At 39.2% G+C, this 20,548-nt stretch overlaps 1 protein-coding gene across 5 annotated transcripts in view; it reads left to right on the forward strand.

Annotated features, from left to right (window-relative positions):
- AKAP7 (A-kinase anchoring protein 7) overlaps positions 1-20,548 on the forward strand; it is a 101,868-nt gene that overhangs the window by 43,348 nt on the left and 37,972 nt on the right. For 4 of the 5 annotated variants that reach the window (XM_036317857.1, XM_036317860.1, XM_036317858.1 and 1 more), the window contains exon 7: positions 13,110-13,257. In XM_036317857.1, coding sequence (XP_036173750.1) covers positions 13,110-13,257 — 148 coding nt within the window. Of the gene's footprint in view, positions 1-13,109; positions 13,258-13,804; positions 13,928-20,548 lie in introns of those variants that run through there. The other variant, XM_036317861.1, reaches the window with a different exon arrangement.

Here is a 20,548-nt window from a genome sequence, read left to right on the forward strand (position 1 = left end):
GACCAAGAGAGTAATGAAATTCTACAGTAGGGTTGGCCGAATCCCAGCTTTTTACATCCTTCACCAGCCAGGACCCTCTACTGTCTCTTCCCTTTCCTACTACCGTTATTTACTCCATATCTCTATCAGGTAGCACATTTTCTCAGGAACTTGTTAACTGGCCTGGAATAATTTGGCTGCTCCTCACTTTCCTAGGGCTGCATGATAATGGGCCTTTTTAAACCATTTCAAAATTCAGGAGTGCTAAACTGTTCTTTCTTGAAGGAGTCTGTAATAAATTTGAAGGAGCATGAGTCTTCTTGTTTTAGCTCCATTGTTTAGCCCTGGGCAAATCTCATAACCTGTCTTAACCTATGTTTACTCATAGTGCATGTGATCTTACTGACTCTTGACTCCTGTGCTATTCTGAAATGTCTATAAGGTAAGCATTTTAACTAAATAGGCTAATTTGGCTTCACATTGAGAATTTAAAAAATTTTTTTTTATTGTTTAAAGTATTACAAATAGTAGTACATATGTCTCCTTTTTTTCCCAATTGACCTTCCCCCAGCCTCTCCTACCCCCTGGCACATGCCCTCACCCCCATCCCAGTGTCTTGTGTTCATTGGAGAATTTTTTTAGAATGCAGACTGGCTTTCTTATATGCATGGAAAGAGAATGACAAAAGGAGAAAGGTCTTTGCGTACTGGTAAGATGATGGTGGCTATTTGAATCTTCTATCTCTTCTTCTGAAAACCCTACAAAGCAATACAGACATTGGGGAAAACATCACAAAACTCTAGTGAAACTAGGAGATAGAGAAATCTGTAAATAGCAAATGATCAATAAGTGTGTCCAGAAGCAACTGCAACCAGCAAAACTTGCATGTACATTTGTTTCACTCCCCGAGGGTGAGGGCTCCTCTGTAAGAGGCACAGAAAGTGTGGCAGGAGGCCTGGAGGAGAAGAATCTCAGGAAGCACCACCTTTGGAAGGGGAGGGAATAGCTCAGGTGCAGTGAAGGAGCTCAGGGCTGCTGATAGAGAGGCAGAGCAGGTAGGCTTTCACAGGGACCCATATTGTTAAGAAGAGTCAGTCCAGCCCTGGCTGGTGAGGCTCACTTGGTTGAGTGTCGTCCTGTGCACCAAAAGGTCACTGGTTCGCTTCCAGGTCAGGTTTTAGGTTAAGGGGCCTGGTCAGAGTGCATACAGGAGGCAATGAATCCATGTTTCTCTCTCACATTGATGTTTCTCTTTACCTCTCCCCCTCCTCCCCCTCTCCTCCCCTCCCCCTCTCTAAAACCAATTATCCTATCTAATAATAGACAAACATGGTAATTAACCATACCTCTGCTACGCTTCCCATTGGCTAATCAGCAGGATATGTAAATTAACTGCCAACAATGATGGCGGCCAGCAGCTACGCAGCTGAAGTGAACATGAGGCTTGCTTGCTCCAGTGATGGAGGAAGCCAAGGTTCCCCGCTTGTGGCCCAGCTCTGAGATCCGGATGCAACAATGTTGCAATTATAGAAGCTAAACAAACCCAGATACCTGCTTTCAGCCAGTCACAGCCTCAGAGCTGGAGCTGGGCCTTAGAGCTGGAGCTGGCTCTCAGCTCCAGTGACAGCTATAGAAGGTAAATAATTCCCAGAATAAAAAAAAAAAAAAAAAAAGAAAGAGGCTGGGAGCTTCAGTTGCCCGCCAGCCTGAAAACAGCCCTCAGCCCCTCACCCAGACTGGCCAGGCACCCCAGTGGGGACCCCCACCCTGAAGGGGGTGTGACCAGCTGGAAATAGCCATCAGCCTGTCATCCAGGCTGGTCAGGCACCCAAGCGGGACCCCCACCCTGATCTGGGACACCCTTCAGGGCAAACCAGCCGGCCCCCACCCATGCACCAGGCCTCTATCCTATATAGTAAAAGGGTAATATGCAAATTGACCCTAACAGCAGAACAACTGGGAATGACTGGTCACTATGACACACACTGACCACCAGGAGGCAGACGCTCAATGCAGGAGCTGCCCTCTGGTGGTCAGTGAGCTCTCACAGGGGGGAGCTCTGCTCAGCCACAAGCCAGGCTGATGGCTGCCAGTACAGCAGTGGTAGTGGGACCCCCTCCTGCCTCCTCAGCAGCGCTAAGGATGTCTGACTACAGCTTAGGTCTGCTCCCCGCTGGCAAGTGGACATCCTCTGAGGGCTGCCGGGCTGCCAGAGGGATGTCTGATTGCCATCTTAGGCCCAATCCCCCGGGGAGCGGGCCTAAGCCATCAAGTGGTCACCACCGAGGGGTCCCAGACTGCGAAAGGGCACAGGCCGGGCTGAGGGACCCCCTACCCCCGAGTGCACAAATTTTTGTGCACCAGGCCTCTAATATATATATATATGAATTAGTGATGCCAGTCCATCACAGTAGCAAAAGAGGAGCAAGCCTTGAGTAGAGAAGTCTGGAAGACTGCTCTGCCACTTTCTTAAGCCCATCCTTGAAGGAATTAAGTGAGGGGAGTAGTCACCTGGGAATAAGCTGAATGGATAGGGAAATCATATGAAACACACTTTTCAACAGGTTATAACTTTCTATCACACATATCCCCACTGGCATGTGTCTAAATTGTCCAAAGTGTGGATGGGGTGGATATGAGAGGATGGTGTCAGGTTTGGCTGGTCTCGCTTTCCTGTGGCCTTGCCCACTATGATAGCACATACCAGGTACAGCAAAAGAGAAATACACCAGTGTATATAGTATTTTTGTATACTATCATCCTAAAGTACAGATTCCTTGTTTCTTAAATTTTTTATAAAAAAAAATTTTTTTGCCTACCAAACCCACTGCTTATTTTATTAGCCTACAGGTGCTTCTTTAAATTTTGCAAAGATCTTTTGTGTTTAAAATCTCTAAAAGAGAACGCTGTATGAAAGTCACTGGTTGATCTGATAAATTTTTTACTGTACTTTTTAAAAGGAAATATGTAATCAAATATTCATATATTATACTGAGTCTAAATCTGTTAGAAAAACTTTGTAATCCTTACAATTCTGTATTTTAAGAATATACCAGGGGAGATTTCACAATTAAATGTTTAAGTTTGAAATGCAGACAAAAGAAAGATTCCAATTGCTTGTTATACATAAAGTTATATTACATAGCCATGTGTATCATATTAAAAAAGAAAATCTTTGGATACTTTTTTCTCTCTACTTGGAGAAAAACATTTATTTTGAAACTGGTTTGAGTGGTACACCTGATTCTTTAGTCATATGTGTAATGACTGTTCCATATTCAACTATTGTTTTTTTTTCTACAAAACCCTCTTTTATCTAATATGTTACCCAGGGAATGTTTCTAACCAAATCGAATGAAAAGGCTTGTATCATTGAGCACCTTTCCTCCTTGTACCATTTCCTAACCTATAGCACACTTAATGTAAATCTTAGTGTTATTTCTCTCCTACTCCCTCACTCAGTTATGGTGACATTTCCTTGTTGGGACACCTTCCTTTGTTAGGTACGGGCTTCTATCCAAAGTGGTGTGTAGGGAAAATGCCTGGGGAGTTGAAAGAGGGTGAATTAGGTGAGGTGAGGTGTTCTGTTAAGATGGGGGTTGGGAGGGAGAGGAGGGAAGAATGTTGGGAGGAGAGTCAAGGAATTTGTTAATGAGAGTGGGAAATGAAGCAAGTACTAGATGCATAGGAGCAGTATGAGCTATAAAAACTCTCTAGGAGTCTAAGTCTTTCTTGCTTAACATTACAAGACTGCAATTAGTGATGTTTATGAATGAATTTAAAATATTTTGCCAATGTACAGTCCCTTCCACACTGTCTAGGTGTTCAACTCTTTTTTTGGGATTATTTATGAAACTGTAGTTTTGTCTGTAAATAATCTGACCAATTTAGGTACATGGTTCCACATTTTTTACCTTGAGGATATAAAAGCTTGGTGGCGCGGTTGGCCCGAGGAAGCCCTATTCTTGCAGGAATCCTCCTGCAACGGGCTTCTAGTATATATATGAAGTTGTAAGTGTATAGATCATATTTGGTGAGGAATTTTGAGGTGGGGGATATTTTGTGTTTATAGAACACATATTCTTTAGTTTACACAATTAAATGTTAAGTTGGTGAGTTTAGGAGAATATGTCATTATTTGTTCCAAAGAACAAAATATTAGAAAAACAGATGTGATAGGGAGGAGTAGGCTGCAGCTTGTTTACGTTTGAGTGACCACAAGACTGAGGTGAGCCAAGAATACAGCTGGAGTTTGATCCAGGGGAGTTGAGAGCCCAGTTGAGATTGAGCTCTATGAAAGCATTCTTGGATGCCTTGTTAGGAGACTCCTCTTTCATCTCATTGTGATGAGAAAAGCCACATGCAAACATAATAACTTACCTGGCCAAACAGCATGTGATCTGCCATGCTGCACCTGAGAAGGCTTGATGGGACTGAGAAGAGTTTTGCTAGGTAGACAATGAGCGTCTATGGGAACAGCTTGTGCTGTAAATAAAGGTGTAGTGTTCAGTGAGCTTGCAGCCTTGAGGACTTCTTGGGTACCATCGACCTCTTATCTCTCTGGTTCACATGTTGTTAGTCAGTATAAATGAGCTAAATGTTTTTGAACCGAAGCCATGTTCTTCCTCTGTTCTGTTTGATGGAAAAAAGCTCCAGGTCCAGGAAGCAAGACAGCGCCTTTGGTTGGTGGCTTTTGTGAAGTGGTCTGGCTAGTAGAAGTTGCATTTCACCTGCCCTTTGCTTTCCTTTCCACTTGATGCCACCAAGGAGCACCAGCTCCTCTCAGCCTGTGAGTATAGGTAGAAGGAGGTGTCAACAGTAGGTTTAAAACATGCTTCTGAAACCAGACACAAAACAGGTCCGGGCTGCCCATCACTACTTGAGCCAAATGAAGCAGAGACAAGGCTGAATCATATATGAGTGTTTATTCCAATAATGCTGGCAGTATGGGAGAGCAGCAGGTCACCCTGTAAATTCTGCTTTAACCTCTCCTGCTATACAGCTGATTATGGTATATATGGATGAGGGAGAAAGGATACATGCAAAGGGAGGTGGGCAGGATAAGCACTGCCGGGTCCAGGGTCTGTGTGTCTCCTTCTAAGATCTTGAAGTCTGATAACAAGGTAGTTAATTTTCTATGATGTTAAAAACAGTTCCACCCCTTCTGGAGGGGATCAGGGTCCAGGCACAGCAACCAAATCAAAGCGTCTCCTGTCCTCTGTCTGTTCTCACAATGCATTTTCTTTTCTGAGTAACGGACCCATCTGGGCTCTGAGGCATCTATTATCTGTTTATAGCCCTAATTTCTCTTTGCAATACATCCTCCGGTTTCCCAGGGTCTGTAAGAAAACCTTTTATCTATAGTTAGTAAGGTGAATAATCATTAACAAGACTGGTCCTATTCTTATAGTGTGCCCTTCCTCCTTACATTTCTACCTATTATTTTCTGAAAGATGTAATATTGTAAATGTTAGATATGATGCTAGGATAAAGAGTTTCCACTTTTTCTTTCCCCAAAACTTCAAGCACAAACAAGGCAGTAGGGCTGAAAGCAAGTTGAAAATAGAGGGACTAAGAAGATGGAAACAGCTGATTTAGAAAGCATGGAGAGTCTCTGCCAGTATTTTACTTCATTATTTGTGTACTAGAGGCCCGGTGCACGAATTTGTGCAACAATGGGGTACCTCGGCCTGGCCTGTGGGATCGGCCTGAAACCAACTCTTCGACATCCCCCGAGGGGTCCCAGATTGCGAGAGGGCGCAGGCCAGACCAAGGGACCCCACTGGTGCACGATCGGGGTCAGGGAGGGACACGGGAGGTTGGCCAGCCGGGGAGGGTCTTCAGGAGGGCTTCAGGGCATGCCTGGGCCATTTCTCAGTCCTGATCAGCTGGACCCCAGCAGCAAGCTAATCTACTGGTCGGAATGTCTGCCCCCTGGTGGTCAGTGCATATCATAGTGAGTGGTTGAGTGGCCTTAGCATATCATTAGCATATTATACTTTGATTGGTTGAATGGACGACCGGTTGACTGGACACTTAGCATATTAGGCTTTTATTATATAGGATTAGAAGTATAAGAAGAGATCTTTTTACAGGATGGATTATTTGGATAATTTTTTTTATGTTTAAGTAGCATCTATGAATTAATTCTCATCTTCCTCTATTAAATTCATTTACCATGGACATGTAATTATCACTTGATTTATTAATATTAATGACAGCTCCCAAAGTAATTTTTACATTAGTTTTAGAAATATGATAATGTATGTGATTATATCTTAAATATGATTAATTTTCTTAGAATTTTAATATTTTAAAGTAAATAATGAAAAGCTTGAGTACTGTCATTTTAATCTTGTCAATTTATCTGTGTTCTCTACTTATTCTGAATCGGAATCCAAACTCTACCTCTTACTCATTGTGTGTCCTTTGGTAAGTGACCTAATTTCTCTCTCCTTCAATTTCTGGGGGACATAATGGTACCAGTCTCATAGGATTATTGTGATTAAAGTATGTAGTTAATAAAAGTCCTTAGAGTAGTGTCTGTTCATTGTAAATGTTACATATTTTCTATTATTGTTGTTAGACAGGTGACTGAAAGCCTTATTTATTTTTTCCAGATTGGGTCAAAGCCAAAGTACTATTGTCTTGTCAATTTTCATCACTCCTTACTTTTTTTTTTTTTAATCTCTAAACTTACTGACAAGCACTAGATAGAGTGTCAGGGCCAGATGGAAATGGGCATGGTAGACCAGGGGCCAGGCAGACCCCAGCCCCATAAGCTGGCCCAGAATGGCGAGAAGGAGAGATGGGAAAACTGCAAGGCAGTCTTCATGGGTGGTGCCGGACACTGATCTGAAATCATCCCGCTATGTGGGCCCATTGGCTAGTGTGGTGAAGACGCCTCTTTCCATCCCTGTCAGGAGCAGGTGTGGGTGGAACTGAGCCTCGGTGGTAAGGGCCTCTGTTATCCCTACTGGGAGGCTGAGGGGACTGCAGCTGACAGGGAGGCAGTCAGGGGGTCTGAATCAGGAGGAAGATGGAAATGAAGCAGTGCAGGTAATAGCAAAAATGTAGTTATGCCAAAAGATGAAGGGTCATTAAGACATGTAAAGGAGCAGCTTCTTGGTTGGTGAACCCAGAGAGCGTGTGTGTGTGTGTGTGTGTGTGTGTGTGGCAGGGGAGCCGTGTGCCTGAAGAGGAAGTGGAAGCTGTCCCTGAATATCCTTTTATAATAAACCAGTAATCTAGCCCTTGCTTTGTTCCCCAGAGCCAGGAGGGAATTGGCAAACACCTGCAAGTGAGCGAGAGGAAATTCTCTCATTGTCTCTGAGACAAAGTATATGTCCCTATTCAAGAGACAAAGGGGATGACTTAGAGGAATGTTACAGACAATGTTTGTTACAGAAACATCCTCGGGTGGTAGGCACATTGAGAATGGCTGCCTAGTTCACAACAACCCTTTTAACTGCTCCCCTCCCTAACGAGGGTATGCTGATAGGAGCTACTTCTGAAGTACACGGTCATGTCATCCAGGATAGATATTCAGCTGCTACCAGGACAGTTGTGTTAGTGGTTAAAATAATTGAAAATCTGTACCTGATGGTTAGCAGCCACTGCACTGAGCCCCTGAGTGCCCCTGTCCTAGTCCTCTTAGGGCCCAGCAGGTGAAGGAGGTTAACTCCAGGCCCTGCAAGGGGCTGTAGGGTCCCTCCCACTACAGCTGATTGCTGGGCTCTTGCCCACAGTGGATAAAAAGTGTCTCTATTACCCTGGTCCCAATCCCTTTCCTATCGTTCGTTAAATCATGGATGGACATCAGAGTAGAGCTAGACCTTTAGGTGTTCTCTCCTAGGAGCTGGAATCAGAGAAACAGTCATTCTCTCTGAACAAATCTGGAGCAAGTAAATCAAAAGCCTGTAGAAGAGCCTCTTAACTAACAGTGGACCAGGGAGAGAAATCCCAGGATCCCAGGCAGGAGAGGGAGAGAGAGAGAATGGGAATAGAGCATTGTGAATGTGTTACAATCACCCATTCCTGAAGGGTATATGACTGCATGTTATGGACTGAATTGTGTGCCTCCCCCAACCAAATTCATAGGTTAAAACCTCCAATGTTACTTTTTTGGAGTCAGGGTCTTTACAGTGGTAATTAAGGTTAAATGAGGTCATAAGGGCAGTGTCCTAATCCAACATGTCTGGTATCAATGAGAAGTGGAAAAGACATGAGGGAAAGGCCATGTGAGCACTCAGCAAGAAGGTGGCAAAGAGAGAGGCCTCTGGAGAAAGCAAACTGGCTGGCACCTTGGTTGCAGACGTCCAGCCTCCTGAACTGTGAGAAAATAAATTTCAGTTGTTAAAAAAAAAAGAATTGTAAAGTAAGATTTGCTTCAGAGAAGCCCCATGCCAATATATAATCTTATCATAACTTTGAATCACTAAAACATAAATTTTCATTAGGAGCAGTGATCATTTAAAATGATTTTAGTTTTTAACCAATATAGGTAACCTTTTTCCACTCATGAAAACAAGTGTAAAAAAAAAAAATGACCATTCCTCTTTAACCAGCTGATGCCCAAAATGACAAGGCAGTTTGGTTTGGCTCTTAATTTACCTTCTGAATTTTGGTTTCAAGACATCATCACAGAAAATGCACACATTTCTTTTTTAGTCCCTGCATGACAGGGACAACCTACTGGAAAACACAATGGAGCTTTAGGTATGCCAAGCTTACCATCAGTGGGACTCATAATTTCTTTGTCTGATATGCAGCCTGATTTTATTTTCATCATGGAAGCTGTGATTATTATAAAGTCACTATAAGGAATTACCTTCTATTATATAAAAAGTCTTAACCTTCTTAATAACACTGACATGTCATCATTCCTGTGATCACAATAACTTGCTCATCGAAATTAAAGATGAATAGTAGTAGTTTATCTTTAAGAACCTTAAATGAATTATTTTTACACTCAGATTGTTAACTAATGTGAATTTTCATATTTCATGGTGCTTTACTTCCTATATTGAAAATAGAGTTGGTTGCAGAGTAATACAAGTCTGAGCCCTCTTTTGTACATATTAAATTATACACATCATTGAGCTAAGCATAAATGATATGGTGAGTGCTTTCTGAGCGAATGATTTCCATTACTTGTCAGATGCAGCCATTAGATGATTCTAAAAATACTCATCATGCTCTCAATGGCATTTTTCCTGTATTGGTTGTTCGGGTGCCAAGTTATCATCAACAGTGAGGTTTCTTGGGGCTTCATGGTACATTGTATCAAAGGTTATCAACTGCTTTGAATATCACTGATAATTTTCCCTAAACTGTGACTAAAACTAGGCTAAAGAGAAATAAAACTTCAGTCATTTCTAATGATTAATTAAGAAAGTCTTGAAAAGCATTTTTGTTGGATGTTTCTTACCACTAGTTTATTGTTTCAAAGTCTAATATCCTGTATTTAACTTCCAATTTTTCTCTTTTAATGTTATGTTGTATAATTGATATGTCAGTTACATTGGGTACAATTATAAGTGTGAAAAACATATCTTGTCCATGTTAGGTCCAAGGCAAAATAATTTTCAAACAGACTACCAGGCATTCATTCAATCAAGCATCTTCAGAATTCTAGGATTGAAGCACTCTTAGTATGGTTTCATTGAAAATACCCTACATATTGTTTCTCTACATTCGAAATAACCCTGACTCTCTTAGCCTTTGTGTAAGTCAAATTTTCCTACCTTTAACCATTTTTTGTGATTTTCTTTGAGGTCTCCTAACATGCACCTCAATCGATCTTTAAATGACAAGGTGCCTTGAAAAGGGTCTGGCCTATGAAGAGGGAAGCAGAGGATATTCTGGGGGCTGAAAACCTTCCATCACCCACCTTTTGAGTTTTAAAATATAACCTTGCAGGGTGATGTTTTGGGGACTATTTTGGCAACACAATGATCTATTCAGAAAATAGGAGACTTCTTACCCTTATTCTAAATGACATCCAATTTTGATGTACTCATTTATATTCTTAAAATGCTAGTCCTTTCTTTTATTATGAAAGAGAAATACCACCTGCTGCAGCTGGATGGCGAGACTAATTCAGATAGATTTTACTAGAAAAGAAATATATTGACATGGGACAAAGAGCCTGAAAATAAAACTTAATATATTGCCAAACAAAAAACTCCCTGGAGAATAAAGAGCATATTAATATTATACATGAGATAAAGCAGGTTATCTGTTTCTATATACTTTATTATTGAAGATGTTTTCTGATAAGTGCTTGTAATTCAGTGTCTCCTAGGACTCATGCCTCTTTGAACCACAGCTCTCTCTGTAAATTGAGTTAAATAATTAATTCCATTGTACTCGCTAGTAAAAATTAACACCTTAAGGTTCATGTTGGGAGTTATCTGTGAACAATTCTTGCAAAATAGTTGCTACTTCCTTTTTGCTAAAATTAAATTAATTCACCCAGTAGGTTAGAAGAGGAATGTTTTCCTTATTTCTTACCTTAAAAAATGATACAAAACTCAAATGGAGATTACAGTGGCTAGTCAATGCTGTGGCATCGGTATCTGAAGGTTCTTCTTTTTCTGCTAAGTTGTCACTTGTCTTCTGTCTGGTCTAAGGGTCTGAACCCCCTGCCTCTCACATTTCCCACTGTCCCGCAACACACACGCACTGACATTTACTATATTTCACTGGTATAAGCACATTCATAAATTCACTTATTTAGTCCATGTAACACTTTAAGGTAGGTACTGATGTTAACCTCATTTTACAGTTGAGAAAACTGAAGGGAAGCCACAGGGCTGAAAAATGGCAGAGCCTGGAGTTGAACTCATGTATTCTGACTGCTCCTCAGCATAATGGTCTGCTGTGGCATTCTATTCACCAAAGCAAAAGGAATCCATTTCCTTTCATTCTTATTGAACCCGAAATGAATAGAATTTGATATTGTCAACAATCCTTCTTTGCGTTTGTGACAATTGTTTATTGAGCACATCTCCAGATCAAGCCCTGTTCTAGGCACTGGGGATATTTTAGTGACTGAAACTCAGACAAAAATTCTTTTCTATATGGAGCTTACATTCTAATGGGGAGGGATACAGAATGACAGAAAATGAAAAATAAGCATAATAAAGTCTTTTAAATAGTTTTTATGGTACAATCATAGTATGTTATATAATGGTAACATAGACGGTAAATGCTGTGGGAAAATATACATAAATCTATATAAAGAGAGACGGGTAGAGAGGATTTGGAAGTAAAAATTAAATGGATGGTCAGGCGAGGCTCTTCTAAGCAAGGAATTAAAGGAGTTGGGAGATGGTCCCTGAGGATATCTGGGAGAAGAACATTCCAGGAAGAGGGAACAGGCAGTACATAGGCTTTGAGGTGGGCTTGTGCCTGGCATGTTCGTGGAAGAGCAAGGAGGCCAGGGAGGCTGGGGAGACACAGGGGAGAGCAGTCGGAGACCAGGCCTGAGAGGTTCAGAGATGGCACAGCAGGACCTCGTAGGCTGTTCTGGGAATTTGTCTCTTTGAGAGAACGAGGGACTCTTTGGAGAATTATCAAAATAGCTGGTTATTAAATAGTTTTCATGGTACAATCATATTCCTATAAAAATAATAAATACTTTATTTTGCAGAGAAAAATAAAATACATGATATAATTATAGTAGCCATTTTGGGTAATTTAATCATAAAATTTTTGTTTTTATATCTATTATATTTTTTAAAATTAATTTTTATGACTAAAAAGAGCAAATATGTATTCTAAGTATGTTTTGTAGTAAGATTTGTATAAATATATTCTGAAAACAATATATGTATGTATAGAAAAGGCTTGAAGGATATGCACTCCAGTGTTAATAATGTATCTGCATATATAAAAGCCTAAGCGACCAGCTGACTGGCTGATCGGCCAGTAGCTATGATGCGCAATGACCACCAGGGGGCAGATGCTCAACGCAGGAGCTGCTGAGCGACAGCAACTTTGCAGAGTGCCCTCTCGCACTCTGGGACCCCTCAGGGGATGACGGACTGCCAATTTTGACCCAATCCCCGTAGGCCAGGCCGAGGGACCCCACCTGCCAGAGGGACCCCCCACACACACTGCTCATTCCACAGACACCCTTCTGTGCAGCCTGCCAGTGAGGGATCCCGGGAGGTGGCTCCAAGGTGTGTCCAGCCCATCTCACCTAGTCCTGCCCCGTCGGCCACCTTCTAATTAATTTCCTTTCAATGTGCATGAATTGGTGCACCAGGCCTCTAGTTTTATATAAATATGATTGTGAATGATTTTTCCTTCTTTCTTTCTAGTTTCTTCATATTTTCTAATTTTTAACCCTTGACAAATATTGCCAAGGTAATATTTTAAAAATTATAAATGAAAAGGAAAAGTTCATACGTGATCAGCCAGTAAACGTGCCCTGTATAGTATTGTACCTTCATCTTACAGACTGTGTTTTGGACTGAGACTGGGTGCAGGACCATTTGTATAGTAAGGGGAAGAGTATCTGTCTGGGGAAACTACAGAGGTATCAAGGGCACCGCACTATAATTTTTCACCAGCCCTCTTTCTGCTATGAAAGCCACTAAGAATAAGGAGGGTCAGGTAGAGAAGAACTTGGAAGTGCTTCAAACTGATGCCCTCCCCCAACTCAAATAAACTTAAACGATCTTTGATATGATCCTTACATAAGGAGTTTAAAAAGTGCATCCATCTTATTAAAACTGTTGTACACTATAAAATGTTATGGTCCATATCACTTTTCAAAATTCATTTCTTCATTGTTGTTGGAGATAATTACTCTTTTCTTCATCTCAAATTTCAACTTGATATACTTTATTATTTCTGAAGCTTAACATATATGAAGTTTTGAATGTTGCCAGATTTAAACATAACACTCTTTAATGATTTTTTTTTTATATAGCTCATACTAGACAGGAGACTTTAAAAACAGCTTTCCAACAATTTTGTGATATCCATTTTCAAATTCTTGAAGCTAGTACTGTGTACCAGAATGTAATGTCAGATTCTAAGAAAGTGATATAAATATGTTCACACTGGCTACCTGACTGAAATGATCGACTGATGTGATTTTGTTTTGTCATTTCAAGGGAGTGAAAAAAATAGACCCCAAATTCTATGAAAAATTTATCAGTCACAGATTTGGAGAAGAAATGCTACACCGCATTGATCTTTGTTCCATGCTGAAGAAAAAGCAAAGTAATGGTTATTATCACTGTGAGTCTTCAATTGTGATTGGTGAGTGCCTTTTGAAAAGTATTTACTTAATTTCCACTTCTTTAGCATTTTTACTTTTGATTTCTTTAGCCTTATTTTGGCAAATATTTAGGACCAATTTGTATATGTTTTTCTCAAGGACATATTTTTCTAACTATGTGGTTTGGAAATACTACATTGAAAATTTTGTTGAACATATTTGGTATTTGTATGTATCAGTCCAGATTTTAGTATACATAGTTTTTCTCCTTTTGTGCCTTAAATATAATTATAACGCAGTCTTAAAATGTTGATTTAAAATGTACTTCAGTTTAATTTTATTTCATGAATAAGAAGAAAGTATTTTCTCCAGTGAAGGCTTATATGACCACACCATTCTACACTAGGCATTTTCATGTTTGCTGCCTTTAATTAGGAATAGAATGTTCCAGCACATAAAGGTTCACTTTAGAAAGCCTTTGTAGGCGCCCTGCAAAGACTGAAAACTCATCCTTTGATTTCTTCCCTAAAGGAAACATGTTTTGAGGGGAAACAAATACTCATACATAAATGCTCTCGCATCTCTCAGGGAGAAGGCATGTGATGAGATAGGCTCATACACACTCATGTTTCCGCGTGGAAAATGTGCACACTAAAGGGAGATTCTTAGAAAACTGGAACAAGACTTCCCCCATTGTCTGCAACATGAGTGTATTTCAAGGGAGGCTGATCTGTTGCGATCCAAATTTACTACTTCAAACCAGGCACGATTCTTATAAAATCGTGGACGTCAAGATAACCTCACATGAGAATACTCAAAGAAGATAAATACATGATTCTAAATATTTCAAGGTCTTCAACCAAGATAATTTCTCTACACTTCAGCTTGAAAAAACAACAACAAAAAACTATGGAAAGATATGCCCTGAAAGGATCTTAATACTGCAGCTTATTAAAGCACTTTAAAAAATGTTCAAGAGACACAATTGTATTTCCTAATTCTCACTAGAAATCTTCAAAGAAGTCATCATTTTACTTCCAAAGATTTTAACTACCTTAGAAGATACCTAGCATGTCATTTGAATTTAATGCTCTAAAATATTTCAAATCGATTGTAAGGAATATTTTTTGTTTGTTTGTTTCAGAATTTCTTTCATGTTTTCAGAGTTGTCTTCCACTGACGTTCTGATGAGGACCAAACTTTTCTGTTTAGGTTCATTGTAAAAGGAAAATTCGAATCCTTCTTGTGGAATACAGATTTTGGCTAGTTTTCCACGTCTTCTCTGTAATTACTTTAGGCCAGCCTTTAAATAGAACTATGTACTTCATGGCCCCTTCTATTCCCACTCTCGTTTTAAAAAACAAACTAAAAAAAGCAATATGTGGATTTTACAGAAGATATCATGGGACTGCCTTATACAGTTGATCGCATGCTTCACCTGTGTTGCCATTAGGCAGCTCTGCTCAGTTCACCCCAAATCACTACGTTTAGCCACTGAATTTTTCTTTGCTTGCTCTTATCCAGCTCAGTTTCTAAAATCCCCCCTATTATAGGCAATTTCTATAGATTATTTTTCCCTTAGGCTTCTTTATATCTCACCCTTTTCTAATTCAGAGCAATTTATCTTCTTTCAAACTCCACCAATTTGATATCCCAATACCGATTATTTAACATTATTTTTTTAAATGTTTTTTTCCCAATGCAAAGATTCTTTTTTTAGTCATATTTAAAAATAATATCTATATCGCCCTAGCTGGTTTGGCTCAGTGGATAGAGCGTCAGCCTGTGAATTGAAGGTCCCGGGTTTGATTCTATTCAAGGGCACATGCCCAGGTTGTGGCCTACATCCCCAGTGGGGGGCCGTGCAGGAGGCAGCCAATCAATGATTCTCTCTCATCACTGGTGTTTCAATCTCTTACTTCCTCTCTGAAATCAGTAAAAATATATATATTTTTAAAAGACAATTAACCCCTTGCCGTATTGGCTTCAGATGTTTTCAGATTTTATTGCATTTAGTTTTGGTCACAGGTTTTTCCCCCATATATTTTTAAAAATTTCATGTGATTTTTAAAATTATAGTGTGCCTAGAGTCATCTCTTAACCAAAAATTTGATATGTTGATGTAAGAAATTTTTGAAGGCATTTTTATAAGTTTATTTGAGCCAAACTTATGACACTTTTTGGGAAGCAGAATCTCAATGGATTAAGAAAATGCAGTGGAGAATGGCAGTTTTGCAGCGTATTTTGTACATCAGAATCAAAGGAAGAGACCTAAGGAGGGTTATTTGAAATCCATCGGTGATAGATTAAGGAGGTGGGAGAAAGCAAAGCGGGAAATCTCTGAGATAGAAAGTAAAACAGCTACACATACTTTTTTTACGTTGGGAGTACAGGATAGTTACTGCTTAACATTTACAGCATTTAGATGGTATGTGGGAAACAATGAGGGGTTCTGTGGTCTTCACTCAGTGTGGCTGTGCCCTGAGGGGTCTGGAAAAAGATTACTCTGACGGTTCAAAGGTATGTTATCTTAGATGCAAAAAGACAATAGACAGGCTCACTTAAGGTAAAGTTTGACCTTTGTCCAGGAAGCTGCAGGCTTAAGACGTGACTATCCACCATGACTATCCAACATGACTCGCTTTTAGTTTGGAATTTTATGTTCAGACTATCCTATATGGTTACTTTAGGTGTCTGAGTCTGTAGGGCCTGCCATACTGGCCTCCCCTGTGTGTATCAGGTTTAGTATGTGGCCCCTTTTTTTGTCCACAGATATCTATCTATCTATCTATCTATCTATCTATCTATCTATCTATCTAGATATCTAGATATCTAGATATCTATATTCTAATTTTTTCATTTGCGCTTTTAATCTGCGTTATGATTATTAATGTAAGTATTCAGCACAGATGATCAACACAGAAATCCAGTTACTAAAAGTGGGTGTGAAATAGGGATTTAGTTTTAGGAATATATTTTTATAATTTTTTTATACCACTCCAACCTTAGTCTGTCTTCCAAAGATGACAAATTAGCAGCCTTTCATGTTGTACTTGATTGGAACAGGGTTGTTTTTGTTTGCTTGTTTGTTTTTCTTTACTTCTCTCTAATTTGAATAACTTGCCAATATTCGGTGACTTCACGTAAAAAATCTGGGTTTCTGCCACTTTCTGAACAATTTAGTCCCACCATTCTTGCATGGCAGGGATTTCCTGGATGCAGTAGTGGGCACATTGACCTTGAAAGTAGCTGCCTTTTATCATTCCCCATAACTCTACTGATTTTCTTATAAAGTTTGCTTAACTGTTCATACTACCTGCTTGGCTCCTGAAGGCACTGGAGTTTGGACCCCCTGCCATTTGTTGCTGGTCCCTGTGTCTACTTTACATTTACAAGCTGGCCATTATCTCCATCTTCTGCCATCTATACCTGTATGTGGAGAGTTAGGGGAGTTTGCTAGGATGTGGAAGTAATATTTATATTTTCAGATACAAGGAATTGTACTACATTTTTATTCTCTCATAATTAAAACTGGGTGACATCATGCCTATTTAGCATTGGGCTACAAATCTTTAAAAACCTAACTGCACTAGCCAGTTATAATTCAAATCCTCCATCTACCCACTCCCCAAAAAGGGAAGAAAACCAAGAATGAAATATGGTTCAGATCTCCTAGGATGATGAAAGCTGTTCTCTGTGAGCTACTTACTGGAGTTGAGTGAATTAATTTTTCTCAGGCAACTATGTTCCACTTATATTTCCTTAGGGAAGGTCATTGACTAAATGACATCCTTTGCAAGAATGATGAGCAATTTAGTGCTTGCAAAGACTAGTTTACTTTCAGCTATCAGACATATCTTATAGGGGGCAGTAGGGAATTTGAAAAGGTCTAGAAGGTATTTCTTTTGCAGGCTAGTGCGTTTCTTGATAATTTCTGCAAGCAGAGGTGGGAACAATGATTTTCTGGGAATGCCAACCTTTTTTGTTTAATAATCCATCACTAATTTAATATTATTGAACATATACAATGTGTGTACCCCTCTCTTGGGTATCATGAAATACAGAGGACTGTAAGACATTCTCCTTAAGAGTGATATGAGTCAGTGGGCAGCTAGGATTACACCTGAGAAATGGAGAAGGAAGAGGAGTAGATGGATAGGGCTTTGTCAATAATGGGCTTTGGTAAAGCACACAGTGGAAGACGCTTATAATTTTACCTTCTGGAAGAATGTGGTGTTAGTGAATGCCAGAGTTTGGGTAAATAAGATGAGATCGAGGAGTAGCCAGATGGAATGTAGAGAAAGGGTTTTATTCTAGGAGCATTAGGTGTGGCTTACAGGGGTGGAGAACAATGGACTGGAGGCAGGGTAGGGGCAGTATTAGTGGTAGGGAGCATACTACAAAGACTGTAGTGATGGAGTCTACTGTCTAGTTAGCAGAGGAAGCCACACAGGAGGAGGTTGCTTGGTTTGTGTGTTTGAGGAGTTGGTGAGGGAGGTCGGAAAGGAGGTGGGCACAGTCACACCTACGGAGGCAGTGAATATGCAATAAAGGAGACTGAGTAGATAGATGTGGCTAAAAAGATGGTGAAGTTCACTACTCAACATAATGACACAGGATTGGACTTTAAAGATAAGACCGTCAAGACTGTAGCACAGATGCAGTCTTGAACAGGGTAGGGTGTGCCAACTGTAGGCTCAAATAGAAGCAAACAGGCCTGCACAGATATGTTGATAGCAGAGGAAAAGGATCATACATAGCCAGGTAAGTTAGAATCATCACAGCTATAGTCCATTCAGTCTGTATCCAAAGCCAAACAGATCAGACCAAGATGCCAGACTTTATGGGCTGAAACTCTTTGGAGAATTCTGAGTTGAGTCAATGAATTTATTCTATCCAGATGTCCCTGCTTTTGGAGAATCTCCCTTAAGAGACCTGAACAGCTTATACCAATCCAGTGACTACCAGTAGCTACATCCAGGTGGTGGTTCAGCCAAAAGAAAAGGACTTTTGGGGTTGCATCTGGGGAGATCCTCAGCTCTGACTTTGGTGTCCTAATCTTCAGTCCCCCTTTACCCTTAGGGTCCAGGGCATAAACATCAGCTCTTATTGAAGAGGGAGATTGTCAGTAATTTTTAAGAGTATAAAGAGTCCTAAGATCAAAACATTTAAGAATTGCTGCTTTAGTTCATGGTTCAGTAAACCATGAAATAATTTAGTCCTCAGACAACTCTCCAAAATTAATTTTGATCAATATATCCAATCATTTCTTCCAACAAATTAATTTGATGGCTACTCAGCTATCTCTCTATAAAATGTAAACTGGTTTGATAATTTCCATTCAAACATTCATTCTTTCTGTGGTAAAAATGTAACAAGTGCAAAAATACCCCAGACTGACAGTGCATATATGTATGAAATGTCTTATTTAAAAAACATTATTACATGAAATTGACATTTTATACAAATATCTCTTTCTGGTGGGCAGTACCAAAATTTTGTCTTTTTTTTTTTTTTTTTGCATAAGCTGTCAGGGAGATGATTAAGAAAATGTTATCTCTACTTAGACCAGTGATTTCCAACCTTTTTCATCTCATGGCACACTAAACTACTTACTAAAATTCTGTGGCACACCAAAAAATATATTTTGGGCTGATCTGACCAAAATAGATGTAATTTTGATTTATTTATACTAGATGGCTATTGTGTTGGCTGTTGTCATTTTATTTGACAATCTAAGGGAAAAGAAATCAGTGCTTCTGACTAAATAATCCGGTATTGCATGTTTTAAAAATTCTTGCGGCACACCAGTTGAAAATCTCTGACTTAGAATACTATTAAGATGAATCTATTTCAGGCATGTTAGAAGAGTGAACTAGTTTATCATCTGAGGAAACTAGACATTTCTTTTCACTTGAAAACTTTAGCAGTTGAAAATGTTCTCTGTTCAAAATTATCAAGTAATTTAAGAAGAACTCCATAGAGGATGTTTTATTATTTACTTTATGACACAGAAATTGAGTGGCCATATAATTTATCATTCAAATGGTATAGGTGTGCTATGCTGGGATAAAAGAAGCAAACCAAACTATCCTAGTTTAACTGGGACTGATGTCATCCTTCCTAGAAAGCATAATGCTCTTTAAAAAACAGAGCTTTTGACATGTTAAAATGCACTATTTCAGATGCCAATCTGGCTCCTTTTTGTAATCTACTTATCCTCTTCTGAAATGTTTGCTTTTGATGAAACATGTCTTGTAAGAAGAAAGTGTTTGGAATTTCACTGTTATATGCCCCTATATAAATGGAAGGCAATTCATAATCGGAACCCTCATCTTATTTCTTATATCTGTCTGAGTTAGAGGAAGCTTCAGATTAAGTAACTGAGAAAATTAATCTTAGGGATGGCTCACTGTGTTTTAACTGGTGTATCAGCTATTAATCTGGATGTGAACACAAAGTGGCAGCTGTGGCTCAGGCTATTTTGAAAATTCAACCATCTGTTGGCCTGGTTTCAAACCTTGTGATTTATATTAGCTGCCTTAGGAACCCTACGTATTAAAGGGGGAGTGCTATGTGGTAATTTTAACTATCAGGCAAATTAGAATAATGCAGTAATAATTTGTTATTTTATGATTTATTTGTAGAGCCTTCAATTTTAAGTGTACTTTGGAAAACATGAAAATAGATTTTTCCCATGTGTATGCTTATTTTATTTTTTAAATTATTTTTCAATTACAGTTGACATACAATATTGCATTAGTTTTAGGTGAACAACATAGTGGTTAGACATTTATCTACCTTACAAAGTGATTACTCCGGTAAGTCTAGTACCCATCTGACACCATCCAGTTATTACAATATTATTGACTATATAGTCAATATTGAATTCCAGATTTTAAAAAATGAACTACATGAATGAAATGATTGGAGTGCAGAGTCTGTGGTCAAACAAAGACACCAAGATACAGCTAGTAAGTGTTAGGAGACCCTTCCAGTTGCCCAAGTTATGGCTAACTAGCCCATCATATTGCCTAATTGCCTCTGAATACATTTTCACCACACTAAAAATGCTTATTAATTTTTTAAAAGTTCCAAGCACAGTGCCTGACAAATAATGTTATAAAATGTTAGTTATTAATATTAATAGCAGTACAAGTTGTATTAGAATAATTATTACAGCAGTATTCTTACTTTTCTAACACCAAAATACCCATGTCAGGTTATATAGATTTACATTATTCTTAATGTTTTCCTTAAATTGGCATGTGATTAACATTGGTGCATTTTCAAAATAAAAAAAAAAAATTTCTGTGTCTATATACTACTACA

The sequence above is a fragment of the Myotis myotis genome, unplaced genomic scaffold, assembly GCF_014108235.1.
Source record: "Myotis myotis isolate mMyoMyo1 unplaced genomic scaffold, mMyoMyo1.p scaffold_m19_p_7, whole genome shotgun sequence".
NCBI lineage: Eukaryota > Metazoa > Chordata > Mammalia > Chiroptera > Vespertilionidae > Myotis > Myotis myotis.